This window comes from Rhincodon typus, chromosome 6, assembly GCF_021869965.1.
Source record: "Rhincodon typus isolate 14 chromosome 6, sRhiTyp1.1, whole genome shotgun sequence".
NCBI lineage: Eukaryota > Metazoa > Chordata > Chondrichthyes > Orectolobiformes > Rhincodontidae > Rhincodon > Rhincodon typus.
Window position 1 is genome coordinate 82,906,687 of NC_063337.1, and position 21,632 is coordinate 82,928,318.

The 21,632-nt window shown below is 39.6% G+C and overlaps 1 protein-coding gene and 1 long non-coding RNA gene across 2 annotated transcripts; one reads left to right on the forward strand and one right to left on the reverse strand.

Annotated features, from left to right (window-relative positions):
• Positions 1-868: 868 nt before the first annotated feature.
• LOC109933907 (COMM domain-containing protein 6) lies at positions 869-8,066 on the reverse strand. Its single transcript, XM_048598219.1, has 4 exons — positions 7,872-8,066; positions 7,495-7,553; positions 1,074-1,139; positions 869-972 (listed from the first exon to the last, which is right to left on the reverse strand). The coding sequence occupies exons 1-4, from the start codon at positions 8,059-8,061 to the stop codon at positions 892-894; spliced, it is 396 nt and encodes a 131-aa protein (XP_048454176.1). The 5' UTR covers positions 8,062-8,066; the 3' UTR covers positions 869-891.
• LOC125483334 lies at positions 7,959-18,559 on the forward strand. The gene is made up of 3 exons (XR_007262296.1): positions 7,959-8,419; positions 8,540-8,551; positions 18,437-18,559. It is a non-coding gene; the product is annotated as an uncharacterized LOC125483334 (long non-coding RNA).
• The last annotated feature ends 3,073 nt before the right edge of the window (positions 18,560-21,632 follow it).

Sequence of the window (21,632 nt, forward strand, 5' to 3'; positions counted from 1 at the left end):
TTCCCTAGGAAGGGAGTTGTTAAACTCGAGGGTGCGGAAAAGAGTTGGGAGGATGTTGCGGAAAAGAGTGGAGGATGTTGCCAGGACTGGCCAATTTGACTGGAGAGAGGCTGGGGCTTCTTTCCCTGGAGTGTTGGAGGCTGAGGTGTGAGCTTATAGGGGTTTATAAAATCACGAGAGGCATGGATAGGGTGAATAGCCAAGGTCTTTTTCCTACAGAGAGGGCATCCATTTCAGGTGAGAAGGGAAAGGTTTAAGAAAGGACCTGAGGATTAACTTTATGAATGTATGGAACAAGCTGTGAGGGGAAGCGGTGGAGGCGGGTACAATAACACCATTTAAAAGGCATCTGGGTGTGCAATATGAATTGGAAGGGTTTAGGGAAATAAGGGCTAAACACTGGTAAATGGTACTGGGCCTGATTAGGATGTCTGGTTGGTGTGAACGAGTTGGACCAAAGGGTCTGCTTCTGTGCTATATGACTCTAATTAACCAGGAGAACCTCAGTTATGACCAAATGCTTTTACACTACTTCCTGAAAGAGGCAGATAATTTAGTTTGCTTGCATGGTATTCAAAAGTGAAAGCTGAATCAAGTTAGACAAATCTTATTTTGATCTGAAAGCTGTAGTGCATTACAGTTAATATCCAGTCAAGGGCAGTTTACAATACATACAATAGAAATGATTCTCACATTTTACTCTTGAAATATTTAACTAGTTGTTTCAGTTGCTAAACATTTTTCCAAGCACTGTTATATTGACTATGGATCATTCAATCCAGGTGAGCAGGTTACACTTAACTTTGAAATTGTATTTCTTACAGAATCAAGTTTACAATCTGAATCATTTCAAAACAAACACAGACATGGCAGACATATTATAAATGTTTGCTACCTGAAAAACAAGGAGATAACGTGAACTAACTCCTTGGTAGCTTCAAAATCCAGTTCAACACCAGCAGCTTGAAGTCTCTATTGTGCAAGATTCAAACAAAACAATATGTGAACAGGGCAAAAACAAAGCAAGTGAAACCAACTGAGTGAGTATTTAAATCATTAATTCAACAACTTACTTCAACCAGTTCAAGTGTATTCACACCAGGGATTTTGCATTGTAGGTATAACATAATCTGTTGGCACTGTTATGAATTGAACAAACATGTATATTAAAAACACAAGAATACACAAACTGGAAACTATTTGTTAGTGCCCATGCTGCACTAATTATAGTCAATTGATGAGATATAAAAAAATAGAAAGAGAAAGAGAGAGATGAACACAAGTTCTTAAATTGAAAAGATATTTAAATAAACATGCTGTTATAATTAAATCATTTCCCCCTCATTTGTCCAAATTCCTTGTGACTGCATTCCCTTTTATAAATAGTAGCTCTAATTGTTAAATCTGTCACCTCCTCCAAACAATACTCCAGTCTACTTTTTGCTGAAAACATTCAAACAATAGTAGGGTCAGGACAAGAAGTTAAATTAAAGCTAAATAAAAACATCCGGGTTACATTGCATGTATGTGAATACACTGTACAGTGCAATAAGACAGGGAAGTTATAGGTGAAGATTGCCACGTGGAGGGAATGGTGTCATGAAACCAACAAAGACCGGGCTAAAGAAAGGGCAGGACTAGATGTTAAATATTCCTGGTTTCAGAGTGTTCAAGAAATGTAGGGAAGGTAGAAGAGAAGAGTGGTGGTGTTGATTAAGAATAGCATTACAATAGTGGAAAAAGAGAATATCCTAGAGGGATAAAGGACAGATCCATTTGGCTAGAGGTAAGGAGTGTGATGACATTGTTTAATGGAGTCCATAGGCCAACTAATAAGAACGACGTGGAGGAACAAACATGCAAAGAAATTACAGAATATTGGAGACCACTGGGAGAGGCAACAGCCTAGTGGTATTATCGCTATACTATTAAGCTTGCTTTGCCATTCATTAAGATCGTGGATGATCTGCTTGCACCCTCAATCCCCCTTTCCTGCATACCCCTGATATCATTTGCCTCACTTGTTAGCTAAGAATCTGTCTACCTAAAAATATTCAATGACCCTGCCTCCACCACTCTTAGTTTACTGACCTGTCGTGAACTGTGTGCACAATAGTGATAAATTTCAAGAGAACACAGTACTCTGGCATTATATCACACAGTGCCTGCTAATATAATTAAAGATTTCACAAGCCTTTCACAAAGGGAAAAGCTTTAACATTTTGGCACATTTACATTGTACAATGATGCCAGCACATGGATGTTGCCCATTATCTATAAAATGACCAATGATCGCTGAGTGTTTCTTGTAAATTACATGTACAGTGCATCAGCATTGTTGTTAGTGGATGTTCACAAGCCCAAAAACCAAACAGTTTATGCAGTAGTATTAGTATGATGTTGATTTGACCCAAAGAGCTGTTTTGTATCACTACAAGCAAAGATGGATGGTTCACAGGAGGGTATGGCTGAACTCGCTTAGTTTTTTTAAGCCTCGCCATTATCAACTAATCGTCCCTATAATCAAATTACATTGTGAACAGGTGTTCTCCTTATTTTGGAGGTTTCTTTTTTTTTCCCCACCATTCATCTCACTATTACGTACTACATTGTGGTAATTGCTGAGAACTGTAATTTCCTTTTCTAAAAAAACAAATTTTAGTTTTGGCTTTTTGGGAATATAATTTTACAGATGTAAACTTTATTAATACCAAATCATCACTTACAGTTTGAGTTTATATCAGGCATTGATTTTTTTTATTGCGTTCTACCTGAAGTCAGTAATACTTGAGGGTTTATTCAGGATGTCTGCAGTTTGTCTAATGTACATCCTGACTAAAACATGTTAAAAATATCGTCTCTCGAACACAATTTGAAATGATTGGACCACAATGCAGATGTTGCTTGGCCTATTGAGTATTTCCATAAATTGGCGTCTTTATTTTAGATTGCCAGCATCTGTAGCCTTTTGCTTTTACATATTTGAAAATGATTTGGAATTCTTTGTTTTATGTTTACTTTGTTCTGTTCTGTTACAGAAACCCTCCTGTGTTGTGGTAGGTCAGTCTCCTGGGTACTATGTTTGCACAATCAATGGTCAGATGTGAACCTTGTCAGGGTCCATTGGCAGCTTGTTTGCCACAGGAAGATGATACACAGCCTGACCCCTGATCTCTACACTTACAGCAGACGTTCCTGGACTGCGAACATTATCATCCTTCGTCTAGACACTTTGAATCATTTGTTGATATCACCCTATTACGTCCATTTAGTAAGATAGCTAATGCACTGCACACCATTGTTCAATCACTAACTGAATTAAACTTGCTGAGATATAGATGGATGCAATAGAGCAGTTTGAGTAATTTTGCCTTGCAGATGTTTACAGAAAGTCTACTTTTATTGATGGTCACATTTGCTGCTATACACGTTTCTGTCCTGGAAAGGTAAATTTTGTTCAGTTTTTGGCTTGATTTTCAAATTGCTCAAGATTTATAAATTTGACTAATGCTATGCATGTTTAACACTTGATAATGAGTCAGGATACATTGAGAATGTTGACAGGCAATGGCCATTAAGGATTCAACAAAATTCTGATCATCAGGTTGAAAGAGACGACTGGAGAATCAGATGATATTGACCTACTGATTACACTATGTAGAAAAATAATGCAATAGGGATAGAACTTTTCTTTTCATCTTGTAGTTGTGATGATTTGAGCTTTACTTAGAGTCATACAGTACAGAAACAGATGCTTTGAGCAAACTTGTCTGCACCCACCAGGAATCCCAATCTGATCTAAATCCATTTGCCAGCATCTGGTCCATATCCCTCTAAACCCTTCCAATTCACATACCCATCCAGATGCCTTGTAATACATTGTAATTGTGCCTGCCTCCACCACTTCTTCTGGCAGCTCCTGGATTGCTCATTGTTCTTTTCTACCTGTAATCGCTGTTTAACCTCGCTCTGAAAAATCATGTCGAGCAATGCTTCCTGCCTCCGATTGGGCACATTGCTGTAGAAAATTCCCCTTAACACAATCCAGGGACACTTGGATCCCCTTTGCCCTTTTATACTGCCAGTATAATTTGGGTAATTAACATTCCCCATTATAACTTCTATAATTCTGACATGGGATATGGGCATTTAGGCCAGCACTCAGTGCCCAGAGGATAGTTGAGACTCAACCACACTACTAATGGGTCTTGACTCGCATGTAGGCTAGGCCAGATAAGGATGGTACTTTGCTTCCCTAAAGGACATGAGTGAACCAGATAGGCTTTTCTGACAATCAACAATGATTCCAGGGTCACCATTAGACTCTTAATTACACATTTTTATTGAATTCAAATTCCACTATCTGCCATTATGGAGTTTGAACCCAGGTCCCCAGAACATTGTGTCAGGCTCTGGATTAGTAGTATAGCGACAATACCACTAGGCCATTGCTTCTCCCAATAGTCTCCAATATTCCGTAATTTCCTTGCATGTTTGTTCCTCCACATCATTCTTATTAGTTGGCCTATGGATTTGTTTAAACAAAGGGCAAGGAGTGCAATTACAATCTATTGGCCTTGGACAGAATGCAAATAATTTATGTAACAAGACGGGAAAGATTTAAAAAGGATCTGAAGGGTCAGCTTTTTTATGCCGTATAGTGCATGCGTGGAACGAGCTGCCAGAAGAAGTGGTGGAGGCAGGTACAATTACAATGTATTACAAGGCATCTGGATGGTTATGTGAATTGGAAGGGTTTAGAGGGATATGGACCAGATGCTGGCAAATGGATTCAGATCAGATTGGGATTCCTGGTGGGTGCAGACAAGTTTGATCAAAGCGTCTGTTTCTGTACTGTATGACTCTAAGTAAAACTCAAATCATCACAACTACAAGATGAAAAGAAAAGTTCTATCCCTATTGCATTATTTTTCTACATAGTGTAATCAGTAGGTCAATATCATCTGATTCTCCAGTCGTCTCTTTCAACCTGATGATCAGAATTTTGTTGAATCCTTAATGGCCATTGCCTGTCAACATTCTCAAAGTATCTTGACTCATTATCAAGTGTTAAACATGCATAGCATTAGTCAAATTTATAAATCTTGAGGGATTTGAAAATAAATTGGCGGAAGAGCTGACTTCAGTGGTACAAGAATGGAGCTGGGCTGAATAGACTGGAGTCAAATGTTGGCAGGAAAAGCTGTGGTTGAACAATGAGCTACCTTCAAGTAGCAGATGGTTCAGATCCAGAAAAGACCCTTCCCTTTTGAGGGAATTTGTAAGGCAAACAATTCCAGAGACTTCTAGATGAAAAGTGAGATAGAAATTAAGATTAAAGAGGAGAAAAAAAAAAAGTGCTTATGACAGGCAATAAGTGGAAAATACAATTGAGAACTTGCCTGAATATAGAAGGTTCAAAATAAAAAAAAGAGGAGGTGGAAAAACATCTAAGAGAAGCAAAGATGGGTTATGTAAAGAGACTAGTAGCCAACATAACTGCAAAGTCTTCTATAGACAGTGAAAGGAGTTGTAGAACCAATCAAAGATCAATAAGGGGATTTACACATGAAAGTGGAGGTATGATTGAGGTGTGAAATGGATGCTTTGCATTGGTCTTTACCACAATCCAGGCCATGGTGACAGAGGCTTAAATTCACCAGAAAGGCTCAAATTTGATAAGGAGGTCACATTGGATAAAGCTTCTGTACTTAAAGCTGACAAGGCACCAGGGCTGAATGAGAAGCATCCATGGATACCAAAGCAAGACAGAGAATGGCAAGTGCCGAGGCATCGGTCATAAGTTAGACTCAGCAGGAGTGACAGAAGACAATTGTAAACATACACTCTTCTTCAAAGGACGGTGTAAGAATAAGTCCAGCAATTACAGACTAATGACTCTAACATTGGTGGAGTTGAGACTTCTAAAATACAATATTGCAATGGAATTAATAGTCATATGGACGAGTTAATTAAGAAAAAAAAAGTTTTATTTAAATAAGAGTAAAAGCAAGGGTGGTTAATGGTAATACTGCAGATGAGGTGTACATGGACTTCCAAAAGATGGCATTTAATACAATACCATTTAACAGGCTTGAGCGCAAAGTCAGAGCTCATTGAATAAAAAGGGAAAATATCAACATGAAGACAAAAGTTGGCCAAATGACAGGAAATAGATAGAAATGATTCATGGATATTTTTCGTGCTTTGGAATGGTTTGCAGTGTAGTTCTCCAAGGATTGGTATTTGGACCTTTGCTTTTCCTGAAGTACATTAATAATCTAGACCTTGGTGTCAGGAGACAATTTTGAAGTCTGCAGATGATTCAAAACTACGAAGCATTGTAAACTGTAAGGAGGGCATCGTAGGACTGCAAAAGAACATCAACTGTTGGGTGAGTCGGCAGATAGGTGGCAAAAGAAGTTCAATGCAGAGAAATGAGATAAGATATCTTTTGGTGGGAAGACAGCATAAAATAAAGGATACTATCTTAAAGGGTGTACAGCTGCAGAGACAACTGGGTGTGTATATGCACACAAATCATGAAAGATGGCAGGACAGTGGAAAACCAGTTTATCAAGTATTCAGAGTGCAAAAGCATGGAGTTTATGTACGAGACACTTACATGGGAGTATGGTGTACAGTTCTGCACACCACACTTCAGGGAGGATGGGGATGCAAATGGCAGGAACACAGAAGAGGCTCCAGGGATGAAAAGCTTCACTTATATGGAGAACTTGGAACTGGTTTCTTGGAGAGAAGGCTAAGAGGAGAAATGATAGAAGATTTCAAAGTCATGATAGGTCTGGACAGAAACAGACATGGAAATACTATTCCTGCTCATAAAATGATCAGGAAAGAAAAGGTACAGATTTAGAAGTGTTTTGTAATAGAAACAAATGCAATGAGAGAATGAAGCTTTTTCCACACACCAAGTAGTTGGGGCATGGAATGCACTGCTCAGAAGTATGGTGCAGGCAGGTTCAACTGAAGAATTCAAGAGGGCATTGTTTTTATTCAAATAATCATCCAATGTGCAGAATTACAAAATAGCATCAAATCATAATGAGCCAGTGCAGACACAATAGGCGGAATAGCATCTCACTGCACAAGAACAATTCTCAATTCTGTCAAAATAAATCAGAGGTTGCCACAGTTGTGAAATATGACTTTCCCACCTTTGGGACATGACAAAAACCTAAATTAGCACTGTGTTTACATATGCACACGTACCTTTGTTGGAAGAAATTTAGTTTTCACAATTAACAGGGCACTGCACATTCAGTAGTGGTATGTTACACAAGCTTGGGTACTAGAAATATATCCTGATTAACAAACATAAAATCAGTGCTATGTGTTGAAAGCTAGTTAAATTTATCTGCATCAGCATTCTCTCACTACAAAATAAAAAATGGTTCCACAGGGGATTTCAACTTCACAGCAAACCTCTCACCTCCTTTGTGATATCAACATTTCACTTGAACTCTCACTTACCACCTCTGCAAACAAATCTTGGGGTAGTTTGCTGACACTTTCGACAACATTATCAAAACCTGCAAATGAAATGACAAAAAAAAAAACACTTCTTGAGCATTGAACTGCTACCAAAAGAATTGACACAGTATTCATGAAAACCGAAAGAACCGCGGATGCTGTAAGTCGGAAATAAAAACAAAAATTGCTGGAAAGACTCAGATCTGACAGCATCTGTGGAAGAAAAGCAGAGTTAACATTTCGGGTCCAGTGACCCTCCTTCAGAACTCAAAAACGACGTCCTTTCGATTTTACACTCGCATTGAACAGTAACGTGTTCAAGATCACTCAGACATATACTACCCTCGGCAAGCACCAAGGCATATAGCTACACTCACCAGCCCAGAGTGTACTCAGTTGGACTTGAGGAACTGCCATGTCCAGTAGCACTTCCGCCACTCTCAGCTCAGGCCCCGCCCCCTCAGTGTATCCACGTTCCAAATGAAAGTTCCAACGTTCCATTGGGCAACGTGAGCTCGACGCCTGGTGATTGGCTGCTCTTGTTTCAACCCTGCCCTCTGACCGCATGTACCACTAGCACTGCTAAGGGAATTGCTCATTTTATATCAAGCCTTGCATTCTCCTTAATGAGGAACCATTAAACCATTCAAGCCTTTTTCCAAACTTAAGCCGTTGTTCTAAATTGTTGCATGCATCACTTCGATGGTGCACTGAGTTTTATTCCCTGCTGGACGTTTGCTTTCTCCCTCACCTCCTTTCAAGTTGCAAGGATTGCCTTCGAAAGGGTCATTTTTTTCTCTCTGAGCGGAAGCGTGGCTAGCTGCAAGGGGAGAGGCAGAAGCAGAGTGCTTGTTGGAGAAGCTTCACCAAACTGAAAATAGCAATGGAGTGTCAACGTTGGTTACCATTGGAAGCGAATCCTGATGTATGCATTTTGTTTAAAAGCTACGACCAGTCGATGCTGCTGGGATAAACGTTGTAGATTGCTTGTACCAGTCTTACCCTTTTAGTGCTGATTGATCTATTGTTTCTTTGATTTTTCTAGGTCATGAACCAGGTGAGTTACCGGAGCTGCAGAGGGGAGACAGTGGTGCTGTTCGACTCCTGGCAATCAGTTCTGGAGCACTTCCACTGGACACTTTTGTAAATGTGTTTTTTTTTACCCCTTTTGAATAATGGTGGGATTGTTGTTAGTTTCAATAACTTGCAAAATGGGCGGCAGCCAATTTAACACAGAATGAAAAACACAGTAATACTGGCAAATAAGGCATTGAGTGTATTACAAAATGGAGCTCCGTCAGTACGTTGATTTCCGTGTATCACTGTCTTTTATTTTACATCTACGTTAAATTGTATCAATTTCCACAAGTCCTAGGATTCGAGTGGGATTTTCTTTTTGCCAGTAGGCACATCAATCAGAACTTCGCCATTGTGAAAGACTGTGATATTTGCTTTTCATTCCTGGTCTTCTAAAAAAGCTTGAAACAGGAATAGGCCATACCACCACTTGAGGTTGCTTCACCATTTTATTTAGTTTAATGGCTGATCCGACTGTGGCCTCAACTCTTAAAAATAAGCTTCATGTTGAAATGCATCCCCACTCGGCAAATATCTGTCTTAATTCACTGGATGGAAACTCATTTCATCTTAAAGCACATGATAGGGCACTTGACCTCATGGGAAAATTAACACACTAGAGAGAAAAGGTCCTGTGGAGGAGTTCCAGTTTAATACATACAAGAAGAGTTGGATCACTATGTGTCATTTGCTGGTTTGATTGGTTTTTCCTTTAAGGAGCAGGAGTAGACCATACCGCCTCTTGAGCTTACTTTGCCATTCAATAAGATCGTGGCTGATCTGCTTGTGCCCTCAATCCCCCTTTCCTGCATACCCCTAATATCATTTGCCTCACTTGTTAGCTAAGAATCTGTCTACCTAAAAATATTCATTGACCCTGTCTCCACCACTCTTAGTTTACTGACCTGTTGTGAACTGTGTGCACAATAGTGATAAATTTCAGGAGAACATAGTACCCTAGCAATCACAGTGCCTGGTAATATAGTTAACATTTCACAAGCCTCTCACAAAGAAAAAAGCTTTAACATTCTTGCACGTTTACATTTTGCATTGTACAATGATGTGAGTACATTGATGTTGCACCTTATCTATAGAACGACCAATGATCGCTCCAAGTGTTTCTCGTAAGTTACATGTACAGTGCATCAGCATTGTTGTTAGTGGATGTTCACAAGCCCAAAAAAAACGGTTTATGCAGTAGTAGTAGTAGTAGTAGTACGATGTTGATTTGACCCAAAGAGCTGTTTTGTATCACAACAAGCAAAGATGGATGATTCACAGGAGGGTATGGCTGAACTTGCTTAGTTTCCTTTAAGCTTCACCATTATCAACTCATTGTCCTTATAATCAAATTGGATTGTGACCAGGTATTCTCCTTATTTTGGAAGTTTACTTTTTTTTCACCATTCATCTCAGTATTATGTACTACATTGTGATAATGTCTGAGAACTGTAATTTCCTTTTCTTAAAAAAAACATGTTTTAGTTTTGGCTTTTTGGGGATATAATTTTACAGACGTAAACTGTATTAATACCAAATCATCATTTACAGTTTTTGAGTTTGTATCAGGCATTTTTTTTTTATTGCGTTCTACCTGAAGTCAGTAATACTCAAGGGGTTTATTCAGCATGTCTGTAGTTTGACTAATGTACATCCTGACTAAAACATGTTAAAAATATTCTTTCTGGAACACAATTTGAAATGATTGGACCACAATGCAGATGTTGCATGACCTATTGAGTATTTCCATAAATTGGTGTCTTTATTTTAGATTGCCAGCATCTGCAGCATTTTGCTTTTACATATTTGAAAATGATTTGGAATTCTTTGTTTTATGTTTACTTTGTTCTGTTCTGTTGTTATAGAAACCTTCCTGTGTTGTGGTAGGTCAGTCTCCTGGGTACTATGTTTGCTCAGTCGATGGTCAGATGTGAACCTTGTCAGGGTCCATTGGCAGCTTGTTTGCCACAGGAAGATGATACACAGCCTGACCCCTGATCTCTACACTTACAGCAGATGTTCCTGGACTGCGAACGTTATCATCCTTCATCTAGAGACTTTGAATCATTTGTTAATATAACCCTGTTACGTCCATTTAGTGAGATAGCTAATGCACTGCACACCATTGTTCAATCCTGGGATGGTGTGGTTTAATTACTAACTGAATTAAACTTGCTGAGATATAGACTGAGGCTGTAGAGCAGTTTCTGAGCAAGCCTCCTTTTATTTATAGTCACGTTTGCTGCTTTAGATGTTTCTGTCCCGGAAAGGCAAATTTTATTCTGTTTTTGGCTTTATTTTCAAATCCCTCAAGGTTTATAAATTTGACTAATGCTATGCATGTTTAAGACTTGATAATGAGTCAAGATACATTGAGAATGTTGACAGGCAATGGCCATTTAAGGATTCAACAAAACTCTGATCATTAGGTTGAAAGAGACGACTGGAGAATCAGGTGATATTGACCTACTGCTTACACTATATAGACAAATAATGCACTAGGGATAGAACTTTTTTTCATCTTCTAGTTGTGATGATTTGAGTTTTACTGAGTCAGTCATAGTCATAGAGTCATACAGTACAGAAACAGAAGCTTTGGTCGAACCTATCTGCACCCATCAGGCATCCCAATCTGACCTAGTTCCATTTCACAGCATTTGACCCACATCCCTCTAAACCCTTCCTATTCGTGTATGCCCATTCAGATGCCTTTTAAATTTTGTGATTGTACCTGCCTCCTCCACTTCCTCTGACAGCTCGTTCCATTCTTGCACCACCCTCTGCATGAAAATGTTGGCTCCCTCGGATCCTTTTTAAATCTTTCCTCCTTGTTAAGTAAATTATTTGCAGTCTGTCCAAGGCCAATAGATAGGTCCAATGGCCGAAACTCCTTGCACTAACTCCAGGCATGGTCTAGAATAGGCTTTGTGGAGCTAAAACACAGCTTCAACATGTAGTTTTGTATTCCTCTCGATGCAAAGGTCAGACTTCTATAAGTCTTTTTGATTATTTTCCATAACTGTTCATGACATTTTAATAAACACTGTTTCGGCCTCCACTATTTTGAACATTTCAATTTAGAGTATGTCCTGCTTAATCCTTTTTAGGCCCAGAGTTGATGATCTCGTGTTTACGCTTGGTAAAATCCACTTGTTGCACTTTTATACATACGCTCAATCTTTCTGGTCTTAGGCTGCTTTTAAAATCTTGGTCTCCAATTCATCAAAGCTTTGAATGTCGTTTATTTTATATCCTCCCGAAATCTTGTTGCGGACTTCCCCCATACTTCCAAGTTATTGTATGAAAAGCATCCTTTCCATTTTGTTTTGTCATTGGTGTCCTAACCATCTGCTTCCACTAACATTAAATTTGTTCATATTTTCTAGAATGAATTACTTCAGTATTCTCTGACTCCCTGCCGCCAATTTAGTTACCAGTTCAAATAATCTCCTGTGAATGTTTTAATGTTCCAGTACTTGCTATATGATTTACATTTACCCTATTTGTTTAGCTTTATATAATTGATCTCTTAAACTAATTGACCTACTGCGGCATTTGTACACAGAGCTGATGTAAATGGAGTCTTTGGACTGCAATAATTCAAGCAGGTAGAATTTAACTCCCTGTTTTAATGTACTCTGTCCATTTTTATGTGTCCATTCTAAATTCTTTTGTCCTCCATTTATAATGGGGATTTGCTATGTAAACATGTCACCAGGTGATTACAATATCTTGCCAAGGATGGCAGTAGCTTAATCCTTCCTTGCCTTATCCTGTGCCCAACATTAATTTCAGTGGTTTTAGAGCTTTGCATTGGTCTGCTGCGTTGTCTTCGTTATAAGTGTGCCACCTGGTTATCCAGCTGAGTATTGAGATTCTGATTAAGAGAGCATTTCTTGAGCTGACTACTGTGAAGACTGAAGAGACCTACAGGTTTGAAATCTGCATCACAGGTAGTTAAGAAGGCATTTAGCACGCTTGCATTCATTGCTCAGACCTTTGAGTATAGGAGTTGGGACGTCATGTTGAGGTTGTACAGGACGTTAGTGAGGCCTCTTCTGAAGCATTGTGTGCAATTTTGGTCGCCCTGATATAGGAAGGATATTATTAAACTAGAGAGAGTACAGAAAAAAATTACCAGGATGTTACCAGGAAAGGATGGTTTTAGATATTAAAATAGACTGGAAAGACTGAGACTTTTTTTGACTGGAGCCTACAAGGTTGAGGGGTGACCTTATTGAGGTTTATAAAATCATGAGAGGCATAGGTTAGTGAATGACAAGGGTCTTTTCCCTGGGCTGGTGGAGTTCAAAACCAGGGGGCATATTTTTACGGTGAGGAGAATGATTTTAAAAAAAGACATGAGGGGCAACTTTTTTTACCCAGAGAGTAATTTGTTTGTGGAATGAACTGCCAGAGAAAGTGGTGGACACAGGTACTTTATAATGTTTAAAAGACATTTGGATCAGTTCATGAATAGGAGACATTTGGAGGGATATGGGCCAAGCAGAGGAGGGTGGGACTGAGTTTGGGAGCGTGGTCGGCGTGAACTGTTTGGATTGAAGGCTCTGTTTCTGTGCTGTGTGACTCTGAGGAGTATTCACTCTCTAGGTACTCTGAGGAGTATTCACTCTCTAGGTGCTCTGAGTGAACCTGATGTTGCAGGATCTTGCTGTCCTTCACAGTGAGTGAGCCTGATGCCCCATTCTTAAACCATAATCTAGATAGTAGACTTCTGTTTACTGTCTTTTGTCTTCCATGTTGAAAGTCTCAATCATCCTTTGCTACTTGAAAGCCTTATTTCTTAAATGATTTATTTGCTTGTCACTATTTCTACACAACAGAAACTCCACTTATTTGTAACTGCAACCTTGCACTTCCTTTGCACAGACTGCACATGCATTAATCTGGCCTTGGTAACTCTCACTAACTGTCTATCCTAAAACCCCTGAATACCTATAACTTATCTTCACATCCGTCCATTGTCTTGTATCATCTTCTGCTGTCCTAACCCCCATGTTCTCGGACCATGCTTTATTGCATATTACTTCAGCTGCTAGCTCCCTACCCCCTACTATCGGTGGCAGAGTGTTCTTTTACCTTACTCTTGCATTCTTAGCCTCTTTCCATCTCTCGTGTCCTTTGAAAACTATACACAAATCACCTGAAAGCAGGTTCACATTCATTTTGTCAGATTAGATTAGATATAAATCTGTTTTACAGGCATCAACTGAGGAGCAGTTCTAACAAATTAAATTATTGCACTTAATCTCTCTTTGGTACTTGAGCACTGGGGAATAAATAATAAGTCAGTCCCTTTTGGAGGCCAGCTTATTTTTTTTCTGTTGCCCGTCTTTATTTTTTTTCTTTCCCTTCCTTCTAGACGGCTTTCAATCTAGACGGCTTTCAAATGCAAAGACTGAGGGGGTTTTGTGTTCAGCTCCTTGCTTTAGACCAGAATCCTACACAAATCTTGCAATGTGGACTTTCCCAGTCTTCATTGAATCCCTACAGTGTGGAAACAGGCCCTCTGGCCCAACAAGTCCACACCGACCCTCAAAGCATCCCACCCAGGTCCATTCCCCTATAACCCACCTAATCTACACATCTGTGAACACTGTGGGCAATTTAGCATGGCCAATCCACCTAGCCTGCGCATCTTTGGACTGTGGGAGGAAACCGGAGCACCTTGAGGAAACTCCACACAGACGGTTGCCCAAAGATGGAATCGACCTTGCGTCCCTGGTGCTGTGAGGCAGCAGTGTTAACCACTGAGCCACCGTGCTCCCTTTTGCTGATCAATTGTGTCTGTAGGGATATTTGAGATGGTGTCTCTGCCCCAATGTCCCTTCTTAGGAATTTGCCCGAAGGCCCCTCAGTCAAATTGACGAGGGTCTCTCCCAACAGTGTATTCTCAGGAGACTCTCTATTCTATGTCTGCCTGAATAAACTCTTGTGGTAATGGCTGTAAATGTTTGCTGAATATGTGAGATGGGAGCTTGAAGTTTCAATGTGATAGTGCTAGGTTAGTTGGTGGAATTTTCTGCCTCCTCCCCCACTGCATACCACCAGAACCGATTGCAAAAGATTGCAGAATTTTAGTTGCAAGTCAAACCCGCAAGGTGAATTAATTGCCTTTGGGAGTTTCCACTGATACCTTCACCTGCATGCCATTGCCGACTAAAGACGATACTGGACCTTTTGGGTGCGAAGACGCAAACAATTTGAATCACATTTTTAAAATTTACTCAGGAGCTGACCACTGAGTGCCAGTCTAACCAGAATATAAAAACCGAAAGAACTGCAGATGGTGTAAATCAGGGGGGAAAAAAAGCATAAGTTGCTAGAAAAGCTCAGCAGGTCTGGCAGCATCTGTGAAGAAAAATCAGAGTTAACGTTTCGGGTCGGGTGACCCCTTCCTCTGTTGTTTTTCCAGCAACTTCTGTTTTATTTTAAAAGCAGAATATAGTTTTGTATGTTAGTCACTTAAAACTGAGTTACTGTCAAATGGTCAATTGACATTTATTTATGGTGTCTTTTGTTTAGATAAATCTAATTTCAGCTGGTATTGATCAAACTTTGTCAGGTTACCACTCTTAAAGCTGAAGGATTTTGTTTAGGAGAGAACAATAAAGGGGAAATGCTGTCAAAAGCAGCTCAATTGTTTGTGATATTTGATGATATGCAAATTAGTTTAAGTAGAAACTTGTGGGTTGGGTGGTCAACCCTTTCCCAAAGGACAATAATTTCTGGAAACGCTAATCATGCCCAAGGTGATTAATGTCATGGTTGACAAATCTTCCGCTCCTACTCTGTGAAAATCTGATTCTGCCCTCTGCCCTTCAGCTTTTTAAATCGTGGTTCTTTTTTGAAAAGACTGTTCTTAACTGCAAGTCTGAAGTCATGAACGTCTTACGGAAGAGCGCAATAATTTCTTAGCTGATAGCAGAAAAAATTGGAAATCATTTTTAATAAATTCTGCTGAGTCAGGCCTTTTGCACAGATTATAACATCACATTGCTGTGAATGTGGTGTACTGGGTCAAGTGATGAAAGTATTCTGTAAATGGAGACCCTTTGACTCAGATGCTTCTTACTCAGCAAATTCTTAGCAGATGAAAACGTATTCATCTTCATGCCAAGTGTGAATTCCACTCTGTGTTAAATCCTTGAGTTACTGTTTGACTTTTAGCAGTGGTTTCTAGTTATTGTTGAACTGCTGATGAGAACCACAATTAAGTTGTATTACAGTTGCATTGTAAAAATGAGTTAGTTCAAGCTAAAAAAGAGACTGTTAAGTAGATTTCAATTTGGAGTTTTCCACGAATTATCTCTTTAAATCTCAGCTTTTCAGTTTTTATTCAGGAGGTATTAATTTGGAAAAAGTTGTACATTTAGATTAATATTGATAGTCTTCTGGGCCTTGTGATATGGTTCTGCATATGACAGTGATCACAATTTGTCAGGGACCACAGAGAGAAGTAAGTCATGTCAGTAGGATGCCCTTAGAATTTGGGATCTTTCAGGGGGAAAAAGGAAAGTCATTCCATTTTACATTGAACTCTTGACATTCTTGTGGCATGCTGATTGTCAGAAGGGGGGAGCAGTGAGGACAGTTGACTGTGTGTTTGATTTGATAATTATTTATTACCATTAGTCAGAAATAAAAGAAAACAATCTAATGGTGACTATTGGCAGATCACTTACAGGGTAAGAATTCTGCCATCCTTATCTGACCCAAATGTGACTCCAGACCCACAACAATGTGCTTGACTCTTAACTGCCCACTGGGCATTTGGGGGTAGGCAAGAAATACAGGTCTAGCCAAAAGAATAGGAAATGTGTTTTTATGTACCCTGCACTGAGTGAGATTATATTTAGAGAGTTTGGTGGTAACGAACCGGGAAATTTCAGCCTCATCAGTTCCAATTACCATTCAGCACTAGAAGGCAGCTTTTAAAATGAATACACGTTTGCTTTTGTTCTGTGGTCTCAACCAAATTGTGATTTCATAGGAAGGTTGTTATTTTACAGATTTGGTTCCAGAGACTACAATCCAAACAATTTTCAGAAAGTAATAAAGGGAAAAATCCATCATTTTAAACAGATACTAATGGAAGATTTTTTAAATTCCAAATTTAAAATTGTGAAATGGAAGTGCTGATAGTAGTGCAGTCAGCTGCTTGAATGTTTTGCACCGGGGAATCAAACGGCTCTCCTTTCACACACTAGATGGCGATGTTAGTTTGTGATTAGATCAAGTTGGGCAGTCATGTCTTTTCAGAATAGCTGTACAAAAGGAGTTTTTACCACAGGCACGAATAAGTGAACGGGACTGAGTTGATTTAACAAAGTACTCCTTAATCTAAACTGTTTATCTGAAAGGATAGTACCAGGAATATCATCTTAGGTACACAATTTTATTTGAAACTTTAAAAATTATTGAGGGGATTCTGTAAACCAAAGGCAAGAATATAGTTTTGTATATTTGTCATTTTTCAGTCATTTTAAAACGGAGTTACTCATAGATGGTCAGTCGGCACTGGGTTAAAATGTCTCCGAGATAGTAGGAACTGCAGATGCTGGAGAATCTGAGATGACAAGGTGTCGAGCTGGATGAACACAGCAGGCCAAGCAGCATCAGAGGAGCAGGAAGGCTGACGTTTCGGGTCTGGACCCTTCTTTAGAAGGGTCAGCTTTCCTGCTTATCTGATGTTGCTTGGCCTGCTGTGTTCATCCAGCTCGACACCTTGTCATCTCTATTTAAAATGTCTGTCTTATTTAAGGTAAATAGAGTTTCAACTGTACTGATCAAACTTTGCCTAGTTACCACTCTTAAAACTATGGTGTTTTTTTTTGTTTTCGAAAGGAAAATTAAGGAGTAATGCTGTCAAATGAAGTTCAAATTAGTTAAAATAGAAACTTAGGGGCTGGGGTGGTGAACCGTTTTCAAAATGGTGACAATTTCTGGAAATGCCAATTGTGCCCAAAGTGGAAACTCTACCCCAAGGTGATTAATGTCATGGTTGAGAATTGTCCTGCTCCTACTCTGTGAAGATCTGCTCACTGTCCCAATGTTCCACCCTTCAGCTTTTTAAACCATTTTTTTTTTGAAAAGCTGGGACCAAGTAATGGTTTATGATGTTAATTTAGGCTATAAATGACAGGAGACTGCTGACTTTAAAAAGGAAACATCAGTTGCTGCCCTCCTAGACAAATGTGTAAGAATAGTCAGATGCCAGTTGTGGCTTAATTTGTAACACTCAAGTCTCTGAGTCTAAAGGTTGTGGGACTACTCTCCATTTCCAGCGACTTGAGTACAATATATAAACTCTAAGACTCCCCAGTGCAGTACTGAGGAAGCACTGCATTGTTGGAGATGTCTTGTTGCAGAAAAGATATTAAATCGAGGCAGTATCTGCCCTCTCGGGTTGATATTAAAAAAAAATTGCATTACTTTTTGAAAAGGAGCAGGCAAGTTACCTCCTATGCCCTCTATTAACTTTATAACACCAGTCTACCTTGCTGTTCATTCCATTGCAATTGTTTAGGGGATTTCTGTGTGCAAATTGGCTGCTGCTGTTTGTAAATTATAACAGTGACTACACATGGGAAATATTTCATCGCTTTGGGACCTGCATTCATGAGAAGCCCAAAGCACGAGTAATTTATGCTCACTTGTTGGAATGCCAGACGTCTTCATTGACACTGTGTAAGAGTCTTTGTTTTCTCAAGCAACAATGTGGTGTTTATCTAATTCTAGTCAGTGTGGGTTTCATTCTATTCAGTGAATTTTAATTGTGTGCATGATGACTATGTAAAGAAGAACTTACCTGTCGAATTGACTTGAGGCATTTTCCCACCAGTTCATGCAACAACTAGGATTGCTGCCCACCTGGCAATTTGGTGACGTTTTTGGAATGGATCCTGAACTCCTGAGTTTGGTGCCACGACCCGTTTGCTCGATCCTTTTACTCTTCCCAGTTACAGAAAAGGTACTTGTTTTCTTTCATAATGTCTGGTAACCACTTGAACCAAAGCGTGCTGCAAATATGGGACTCTCAAGATAAGGCACGTCACATTAAATATTCCTTCCAAAGTGCAGGCCTGCATTTTTCTCCATGTGTTCTTTTAAGAACTGTTTGTGTTTTGGCATAATTTTATATACGAAATAATCATTCGAGGGAAGGCTCCCACAAAATAGTACTTGTGAATATTAAACTGATGTTTGACAGTTTCCAGAGCTAAGGATTGACCTCAGTTGAATGTAGTTTTATTTTCCTTTCCTTCTCCTCTTACCCGTTTTCTCGTCATTGTGGGGACAGATTTTATGATTTGGTTTTCTTGGTGGTAGTTATGGAGTGGAAAATGATGAGAGCAGTGGTTGTCGAACAGAGATCCGTGGAGACTTTCCACTGGGCCCCGGACAAGGTTCGAGAAGTGTGGAATGTGGCTGTTTTGCGTATAATTGCAGAGTGGGCTGGCCGTTCCCTTTATTCACAGAAGGTGAGAATGACACATAGATCGTATAACAGACCCTCCATCTCCATGACTGGTAGTGGGAACCAGGTAATTTCAACGTTGTTTAAGGATGTGAGTTATTTCAATGTAATCTCGATGCACTACATATTTAAATTCTAAAGAAGAACGCAAACAATAAGTTTGTCCCGTTTGCCTCTGAAATGTAGCACTAGCATATTATGAGTATTTAATAGTGTAATGTATCTCTATGAATGCTGATGCATTTGATAAGGATTCCTTGAAAGTTAAAGAGCTGCTAATCTGCAGTAGGATCTGAGAATTGCTCGCCCCTTCTCATTTTGTATAGCCTTGTTTACGTTCATTGAAGACAAGCTTGGATTGAATTGGAGCATCCTTGAGTCTAGCATCTACTGAACCTGTTTTTTTTTTCAATTCCTCAGTTGCTGAATAAATGCAGCTATCTCATTTCGTGCGGCATGCTTTGAGCGTATTCTGAAATTAGAGAAACCGCAGAAACGATACAGTTCAGTCCATATTACCCGTGGTGACCCAAAGGCACCTAGATGTCCTTTCTAATCTCATCTTCCTGCACATGGCCCATTAGCCCTGCAGCTTGCAGTACTTAAGGTGCACATCCAGGTGCTTTTTTGAAGGAGTTTAAGGTCTCTGCCTCCACCACGAACTCGAGCAGCGCATTCCAGACACCCACCATCCTCTGCATTTAAAGAAAAGTTTTTTTCCTTGCGTTCCCTGTAAACCTTGTGCTACTTAACTTGAATCTATGACCCCAGGTTTTTGAACTCTCTGCCAAGGGAGACATGTCTCTCCTGCCTACTCTATCTCAACTCCTCCCAATTTTATATACCTCAATCATGTCACCCTTCAGCCTTCTCTGTTCCAAGGAAAACAAACTCAACCTCTCCAATCTTTCCTTGTAGCTACAGTTCTCCAGCCCTCGCAATATTCTAGTAAATTTTCTCTGCAATCTTTGCAAAGCAATTATGTTTTTCCAGTAATGTGCTGACAAGAACTGCACACATTACTCCATTTGTGGCCTCACCACTGTCTTATACAGTTCTATCTCTACTTCTGTATTCTATACCTGTGCCAATGAAGGAGAACATTCCATATGCTGCTTTTACAATCTTATTTATCTGTATTGCTACCTTTTCGCACTTGCACACTAAATCCAAATTGTTAACATATAAAACAAACAGCACAGGTCCGTACACTGAGCCTCACAAAACACCACTTGAAACAGCTTTCCATTCGCAAGGGCAGCCATTGACCATTACCCTTTGTTTTCTGTTATTAAGCCAACTTTGGATCCAATTCGATGTGTTACCCTGTATCCCGTGGGCTTTTACTTTATTGACCAGTCTACCATGTGGGACCTTGTCAAATGCCTCACTAAAATCCATGCAGACAACATCTACTGCACTACTCTCATTGATCCTTCCTCAAAGAAATTAATCAAATCTGTAAGGCATGACCTTCCCTTAACAAAGCCATGCTGACTATCCCTGGCTAGTCCATGCTTTTCTAAGTGACAATTTATCTGATCTCTCAGGATTGATTCTAACAGTTTGCCCATCACCGAAGTAAGACTAACTAGCTTATAATTGTTTGGTTTTTCTTTCATATCCTTTTGAACAACAGAACCACATTTGCATTACTCCAGTCCTCCAGCACCTCATGTGTCTAGTGATGAGTCTCCAGAATGTCAGTTGTTTCCTCCCTGACCGCCTTCAACATCCCAGGGAACAATCCATCTGGCCCTGGCGACTCATCCACTTTTAAGGATTCTAACTCCTTTTAACACTTTCTCTCTCGTTTATGATTATTTGTCTAAAATTTCGCACTGTTCCTCTTGGTTTACTGAATCCACATCATCCCTTTCCTTTGAGAATTTGGAGATGAAAAATTCATCTAAAGTTCTTCCCAAATCCTCTGAAATTTCACACAAGTTCCTTTTTTCATCTCTGATGGGTCCCAATTTTTCTTTAATCCTATTGCTCTACATATACCGGTTTCACATCCTTGAGTTTTGCTTTATCTTGCTTGCTAATATTTTTTTCATGCCCTCTCTTGTATTTCCTTATTTTTTTTTGTTTTCATCCCTGTACTTTCTATACTCCTCTGGGCTATTTGCTGTGTTGAGTTTTTTGTGACTGTCATAAGCTTTCTCTTTCTGTTTAATCTTCCCTATATTTTCCCAGACACCATGGGGTTCTAGATTTGGCAATACCATTCTTATTTTTGGAGGGACATGTTTGGCCACGTGCCCCAACGATCTCATGTTTTAGTGCCTACCACTGATTTATCCTTTAGCAGCCCTGGCCAATCCACCTCAGCCAAGTCACATCTGGTCTTGTAAAATCTCTTGCCCTCTCTCTCTCTTGCACTTTCACATTCTCTCTCTCTCTCTCTCTCTCTCTCTCTCTCTCTCCACCCACCCACCCAATTTTAAAAACTTTTACTCCTGATTTCTCTCTGTCCTTTCCATAACAATAGTAAATCCATCTGAATTGTGGTCACTATCCCTGACATGGTAGTCCAATGTCACTTCACCCACTTGCC

Bases quoted from the DNA above. Each gene is read 5' to 3' on its own strand.
- LOC109933907 (XM_048598219.1), bottom strand. From the start codon at position 8,061: ATGCGGTCAGAGGGCAGGGTTGAAACAAGAGCAGCCAATCACCAGGCG. The intron at 7,554-7,871 runs GTGAGTGTAGCT...TTTCATTTGCAG, and splicing joins ACTGAGTACACTCTGGGCTG to GTTTTGATAATGTTGTCGAA. The intron at 973-1,073 runs GTAAGTTGTTGA...CTTGCACAATAG, and splicing joins ATACACTTGAACTGGTTGAA to AGACTTCAAGCTGCTGGTGT.